The sequence below is a fragment of the Nuphar pumila genome, chromosome 6 (assembly GCF_984573655.1).
Source record: "Nuphar pumila chromosome 6, dmNupPumi1.hap1.1, whole genome shotgun sequence".
Taxonomy (NCBI): Eukaryota; Viridiplantae; Streptophyta; class Magnoliopsida; order Nymphaeales; family Nymphaeaceae; genus Nuphar; species Nuphar pumila.
The window spans coordinates 103,022,553-103,030,577 of record NC_143254.1 but is presented as its reverse complement, the minus strand read 5'-3'; the positions used below and the strand labels follow the sequence as shown (position 1 = coordinate 103,030,577).

At 38.0% G+C, this 8,025-nt stretch overlaps 1 protein-coding gene across 1 annotated transcript; it reads left to right on the top strand.

Moving 5' to 3' along the window:
* Positions 1 to 6,500: 6,500 nt before the first annotated feature.
* Positions 6,501 to 7,061, top strand: LOC149835475 (zinc finger protein JAGGED-like). Its single transcript, XM_090009593.1, has one exon. It carries the CDS (start codon positions 6,501 to 6,503, stop codon positions 7,059 to 7,061), a length of 561 nt encoding a protein of 186 aa, XP_089865719.1.
* Positions 7,062 to 8,025: the final 964 nt, after the last annotated feature.

The following is an 8,025-nucleotide window of genomic DNA, read 5'->3' as shown; positions in this document are numbered from 1 at the left end:
GCTTGTGACTCTTGCCTGCCATTTAGCTTTTGGAGCACACTAACCAACTCCAAGTCAAACTAGGACCACCGGGCATGTTTGGAGTCTTTGCTCATACAAGTGCATGGAGGGTGATGCCGAGTCTACGAGCATCTGAGACATCTCCTTTTGTAGTTTCTGTAACCCACTTCAAGTTTGTGAGTTTTTTAACATTTGCTTTTAGTTCCTTCTTGAATCATCCACCATGTTTTCTTCTTTGACACAGATTAATAAAGCAAGGTTGAATAAGTATCTCTTCACTGGTGGATTTCATGGAAACTAAAGGATGGGTTAAGTGGTCACCCATGGCTTCAGAAAACTCTTAAGAGTGTTTCTCAGTAAAAGCACAGTAAGTCGATGGAGTTCTAGCTTACTAACATACCAAAAGGCATGTCTGTCTGAGCCAGCGCGACCAGGTCTTTGTGCCGGTTGCGGTTTCTTCGGGTTATAAATTCAAAAAAAAAAGTGGCTAACCTCAGGGAGGGCTCTATTTATTTGTCTTGTCTAGACCATGAGATGACCCGATACGCATAGATGCATGAATACTTTGGTTTTACAAGGATGGTGACCTATTCTAAATGCTACTAATATTAATATAACAGGTTTGGCGTTTGGTAAACCCTTCAAATATTTGTAACTTATTAAAATTTTGAATAGAAAAGTAGGTTGTGGATAGACGTAGGATCTCTATCACAGGACACGTCATTTTGGCCTGTGTCCCTACTGACATGAGCAGACACGACCAGACATGCTGACCTAAACATTGACGCGTGGATATCATATTGATATTTTTTATTATTTGAAATGCCTTTTAATATTATTTCCATGATTTTTTTTTGTGTTTTTAAGTATTAAATTATTAAGAATAATTTCAATCCATAAAAATTGAACAATTTACAAAAAAAATCACTTAACTTTTGGGCTATCTATAAAAAGGCACCTGACATTTCAGATATGCATAGGGTAGGGTGGGTGCGGACGGATCAGTGTTGTCAGTATCCGTGCGTATCAGCCTGAATCGACAGATACGTATCATATAGCCAGACAATCGATACTATTGGCATGTAAAATTACAGTTTTACCCTTGACAGCAATACTTTCCCCAACCCCACTCTAGCCTCTGTACATGCATCGGAGACCGTACAACATCATCGACAGACAAGCATCTGATGATGATGATGATCCGTTGGTGATTCACGACCATGTTGGCAATCATGAAACCCACCATGATAATGGTGTGGCACGAAGAATCTGAGGATCCCAAGCTTGTCATCACCCCTTTTATTAGGCATCATCCTTACAACCTGAGTATCAGTTATCAATGATAGAAAAATAAAACCATAAGGCACAAAGGATAGATGGATACGGGGGGTGATCGTGCATACAAACACATGAGGATGATGATGTTGGTGATGATGAGTAGGCTGCAAGAATAGTTGCATAGGGTGAGAAACGATATGGGTACCTACATTTGCACATATGATGGTAACAGTATCCAATGACGATGATGATGGTATGATGGTCATGATGATGGTGATGATTGGTAGAAAAGGGAAGAATGCAGACTAATGGAATATGGAGCAGTACAGGTTTCATAGATGGGAAATAGGCGCTTCTCAGAGATGCACATCTTCACTCTGCATCTCTGCCATTGAGAGAGAGAGAGAGAGAGAGAGAGAGAGAGAGAGAGAGAGAGAGAGAGAGAGAGACCCTGCACCCACCCTAGTTTAGAGAGAGAGAGACCCTGCACTACATTTTACTGTGCGTGTGTCCACCCTAATTTAGAGAGAGAGAGACCCTCACTACATTTTACTGTGCGTTTGTGCCCACCCTAGTTTAGATTCATGGCTCCACCCCTGCACTAGATTAAGGGTCAACAATAGTGAAGTTGGTGACCAGAGAAGTAGGTTATCATGGTCGACAAGGAACCACTGAAGTCAGCATTGCACGTATTATGTAGGTGGCTATCCAATCAGGTGGGCTTCATTTTCAATTCCGCCGTACCCCTCAAAATCTAAGTGGAAATAGCTAACGGTAATCATGAAACTCCAGTGGTACAATTGGTTTGAATCAAATCATGGCATGCCAACTTGGGAGCAATTCCTAATGGATTCATGGTACGCTTTGGCCTTGCTGAATGAGGAGATGTTAATGCAAAGTTAACCCAAATTTGCCAAACCTACAACATTAGAATATCAAGGTCGATTTGAATGGTTTTCCAATTGATCTAGGGATTGGATGGAACCGGATGCATTTGTGAAAAAGACTGTCCTAATATTCTTCATGAAGTCAAAATGTACAAGCCACGCATAATGGTAGCACGCATTTCCTTGAGCACATGAAGAATGAACCTCTGAAGACAACCAAAGATTTGAAACAGGCTCTTGTCAAACGAGGGAAGTGTATAAAGAACTATTAAGAAAAAACCCTCCACCATAAAAAAACCCCAGTTAAAACTTTCACTCAAGAATAGGGCTAGTAAACCAGCCGAGCTCGGCCTGTTTGGGCTCGGGTCTTTAAGGGTGAAAATCTCTTCAGGCTCAGCTCATGAGCTTACCTCGAGCAGAGCCTAGTTATGAACTAAGCTTTATGAGCCGATCACGAGTTGGCTTGTTTTCTATATATATATAAACAAACCAATGTGCTTCATATTCAGCCTGGATGCCTAAATGAGCTGGCTCGTGGCTCAGCTCATTGAGCCAAACCAAACTTTTCATGAGCTGGGTTGAGCCAAACTGCAAGCTGCTCATCTCATTTCCCAGCCCTACTCAAGAAGTTCATGTTAAAACTGCTCGTCTCGTTTCCCAGCCCTACTTAAGTTTTTTTGGCATTGCAATGAAAAATGGCACAAGGGTATGCAAAGAAAATTAAATGTTTCTCATAGGTCTAGGAAGCTGAAGAAGATAAAAACCTAATTTAGGATCAAACTTCAGGACAAGGTTGGAAATAAGGGGCGGGAAATGATAGCTAGGATTTTAATATAGGAAGCAATTTAGTAATCTTTTTTTTCTGAAAATATTTGGTAAGTTATTAAAATTTTGAATAATAAAGGTAGATTGATGATAGAGTTCGGGAGTGGCTAGGGCTGTCAATGGGTTGGGTTTGTATTGGGTACCCGACCCGAGCTGAACCCGAATTCATGGGTATGGGCATGAAAAGTGTTGACCCAAATAATATTCGGGTCAACCTGAACCGAGCAATATGTGGGCTGGGTTTGGGTTATGATTTTTGCCAGTACTCACCCGACCCAAGTATTTTACATGTATTCAGTAAAAACAAAATTTTGAAATTATCTGGGTCTGGATTTGGGATTCTATTTTTGTGACCCAGCAAAACCCAAACCTGAACCTGATCATTAATTATATGAAGGTTCAGGTCGACCCTGACCCGACCCGTTGACAGCCCTAGGAGTGGCCAAGAGATGTAGTTGTTAGCTTATTTGTTAATTAGGGATGTATGAAGTGTTTCCTCTCTCTCTCAACCTGCAATAATCTAGCTGGCATTTCCTTGCGAAGGAAATATTCAGCAAAAATAGTAGGCCTTTACACAGTGAAGAGATCAGGTGCAATATGATTGCACAAATATTTGTGCATTAAGCACTTGATCACCCTCCATCTTGAAGACAGGGCCTGTCAGTTGTGGGGCTCAAAGCCTGATAGAGGGCAATCAGGTACTTAATGCACAAATATTTGTGCAATCATATTGCACCCGATCCTGACTCCTTTACATACGCCAGCAGGCCATTGTGGGGGTTTGCCTTTGTACACCTAGCAATCAAGGTTGTTAAATGCGATGAGGCGAAGCGAGGCATTGAGCATGTTATGAAGCGAGGCGTAAGCCTCGAGGCGTTGAAGCGTAAGCTTCATGATCAAAATAATAAAATATATAATATTAATAAAATAGCACTGGTAAATGGTTTTTTAATATAAATATACATATATGAGTTTGTTATATACATATATGAGTTTGTTTGATGGTTGATTTAGTAAATATAAGGTTTTTGAAGGGCTTGAAAACTAAATAGCTCCCAATTTTTTTAAATTATAACCTTGAATTTGTTTCCATCAAAAACGGCCTAAACAAAAAAAAAATCTTAGTGATGCATATAAATATTTTACATATCAAATGCATACATGCAATAGAACTCTCATGAAACTATAGTTTTTCAACAATGCACTTTTGCGCACATCTCTTACTTATATACAGGTATATGTAAATTTAAGTTAGTTATACTAATGCAAGATTTTTAGTGGTTTACCACCACGCAATTAATCGGGAGCTATTAATGCTATTGAAACTTGCATCAAACATTTAGCTGAAATCATAGTGAGGGCAATCCAAACAATGATATATTTGAAATTATTTTAGATAATTATGTATTCAAAGCAATTCCAGAACGCTTCAGGTACTGAGGGTGCGCCTCAGTACCTTGAGCGTGCGCCTCGCCTGTGAGGCGTACACTTCAAGTACTGAGGCGTACGCCTCTCACAACACTGCTAGCAATAATTCACATTCATCTAATAATAATTTTGTGCAATATAGTATACCAGAAATGGTATTTTCAAGTTCTTGATGGTTCATTATTAAAATTTCAAATTTTTTTTCCTACAGAAAAAAGAAAACAGCGTCTATAACATTAAGGTGCGGATAGAGTGAGGCCGCGCGGAAAATATATGGAAACGTAGGATGGGAGGAGCATAGTGACGAATGTTTTTTTCCGCAAAATCTCATTTGTCAAAAACTTGTGAGAAATTGAATTATTTTCATAAATCTTGCAATTTTGCAGCAAAATATTGACAATAAAAGAATAAATAAAAAAATATAATAAATAATTTTTATAAGAAAATATTAATAAAAATAATTTAAAAATAAAAATACACTGTTTTTTCATTATAATAGCTGTTTAAAATGTAAATATCACGTTTAAATTATGGTATTTATGTTTTTTTGATAAATCTCACAATATTTTGAAAATCTCGCAAGAAATTGCCGTATTAAACTTTCAGGCAATTTCTCACGATATTATCGCAAGATTTTCATAAATCTCGCGATATTTATTACAGAGGGGGGGGGGGGGGGGAGCAACTGCAGCAATGAGGCCGTGTAATTTTCCTTTTTGGATCATTGTATAAACGTCATCACAATCGTGTCAAATGGGCCTGAATTAGTATAGAGGATAAGTCTTTGGTAGGGTATCAATGAGTTGAAACAATCAATATCTTATTACTCATATTTTTATTTAAGTGAATCTAACTTATAGATATGATTTACATGCCCTGTGAGGTGGCAATCGAGTTTTGAATCACCGGAATTTGATGTGTAGGCAGTTTTTTTTTGTGTGATTCAAAAATCAATGGCCATAAATGCACCAAATTTTGTGACTTAAAAAAGGTGATCAAAGGTTGATCTCTAACAAATTGACTATGAGGGGTAGAGGGTAAGATTGAGTCAAAACAACTTCCACCTATGAGTTTCAAGTCATTGCATACCTTATGCAAATCCTCACCAAAGACTCTTTATATATATATATATATATTTGATGTTTATGTTTTTTGAATTCTTTTAAAAAACTTATTTTTTAATAGACCAATTCAATTCAAAAACTGATTCTAACCAAATTCCTTTGAACAGTTTGTGGTGGTGCTTTTTAACGTTTTTTTCTTATTTGGTAAGGAATAACTGCAAGTTATTTCTTAATAATTGACTAATAACAAGAATAATTGTCGGTTATGTAATTTCAAAATGTTTCCCTTCGAGAACAGCAAGATTTTGAAGTGCCAAGTAAAAAAACGTTGCAATCTGTAATCCAGTGCTACTGTCGTTATTGTAGGCCAACTGTGGTCAGGGTTTTGGGCGTACACTTTTAGGTGAGGTGGGGCTTAGGGTTTGGTGTATGCTGTAGGACTCCAATCTGTCAAAAAAAAAAAAAGCAGCACTCCCATTTACATGGATTAACTGGCAACATGAAATCTATGTGTCAAAATGGGAAGTCCAGCATTCTCAGGCATTCACGCTCTTTCTATCACAACCTGCCATATTTTGTCAACTAACTTATTTCAACATGCTTCTTCAAAAAAAAATCTTCAAAAAAACTTATTTCAACATGCAACTATGCAAAATTTTAAATATTTTGCTCTTTAGAGACCACAGGAAATAAGAGGCAAAAATCTCAGTTTCCTTTTTCATCTCCTTCTCTATAACAAGCAAAACTGTTTGAAGACATGACATGTTTAGCATGCCACAACCATCTCTATAAAAGAAGGCATAGCAAGGTGCTTCAGCCCACAGACGTTTCTTTTTCCCTCTCTAGTTCTTAGCTGTCATCTCTCCAATGGTCTTCCTTGGAAGTCCTAAACCAAGAAAGACAGTCGGTTCACATATCATCCTTGCCCTCCACTTTCTCTCGTCTAAATAATTGAAAACCCAGGTGAGGTTTTCGTTTTTTCTAGGCTGTTATTTCCTAATTTGCTATATTCTAAAGCATGGCTGAGGATGACAAAAGCGTCACATCTGAGGTTGTGGGGAGTTCAGATCCTGAGTCTGTTGAGCCCAAGGAGTTTTCATGCCAATTCTGCACTAAGAAGTTCCCTACTTGCCAAGCACTGGGTGGTCACCAAAATGCTCACAGGAGGGAGAGGTTAGAGGCAAAGAAGTTGCAAAAAAAACCTGAAGACTCACTTCCTTGGATGACTTCCTACCCTGGTGCCTTGGGTCCTTCCCTCTACACCAACTCCCACCCTAGAAACCATGGTATCTGTCAATCTGGTTATATTTCTTCTCAGCTATCTCACATGTTTGGATCCAGTGGTGCCACTAGGCTTAACATACCTTTCATGGGGCCATCAACTCTTGGGGAAGGCCACGCAAATGTTGGTGCAAATTTCCTTTTCTGGCAGAGGTATTACAGGGAAAAGATGGCAAAGAGTAGGGAGTTTTTTTCAGAGGGTTCATCAAGAAAAAGCATCCCGGTTGTGAAAATTGATGTTGGTGTGCCTGGTTCTCCTAGCAAGGAGAAAAAGTTGGATCTCTCACTGCATCTTTAGAAACTAAATATAAACCAACATCAGAGATAGTCTCCTGCATCTCTTGTTTTTTCTTTCATTATTAATAGGTCCATATGTGTTTGGGTCCTTTTTGGTACTTATTTTGTGGGTTTTTGATGTTAACATGCATGCGCTATAGGGTATGAAAGAAAGATGGCCCTCCAAATTTCTCATGATTCTCCAAGTAGTTTTACTATATGAATATGATGCTCTTTTGTTTTGCCTTACCTTCTTGGTTGTTTCTCCTTCAATGGTTGAAGATGAAGCAAGTCATCACTAATAACCTTAATCTTAAAAGAAAGAAAAACAAATCATCTCTAGTATTGCATGGTGCGCCAAGGGAATTGAAGGACTGCCGATCTGCTGGTTATCATATCTATATTTTTGTTTTTTATCTTTTTTAGCACTCCTAGTACTTCTTAGAAATGCAAATTGCACTTCTTTCTTTTGAGTTGCGCTCGGGAACAACCATGTAAAAACTGGTGTACATATAAAGCGTGAAATATTAGTAGCAAGGCAAGCATCATCAAATAGTTGCCTGTTAATTGAATAAAGATATTTAGTATTTGGGTTGATATTACGGTTTCGACATTGAGGGTAGGACTTCTCCTAACTGCCCATAGGGACTTTTATATATACCAAAGGAAGGTGCAATTCGTCTAAACCACTTCTAAAAATCATATTTAAAAGCATTTTTTTGGCAAATGTGATCTTCATGATAAAAAAACCCAAAAACTTCTAACATTTTTTTGATGCGTAGATTAGATTTTTATGATCTAAAAAACTTCAAAGATTTCAAACCATTGGTTTTTAGTACATTATAAATTTTTAAGTACGCATTGAAAATTTTTGTCACAAGAACTGGTTCTTAGGTTTTGACTATGGAGTTCACATCCGTGTGGTTCTTAGGTTTGGACTGTTTATCTTCCTTTGATTGGACGGTGCCCCTTATATATATATAATC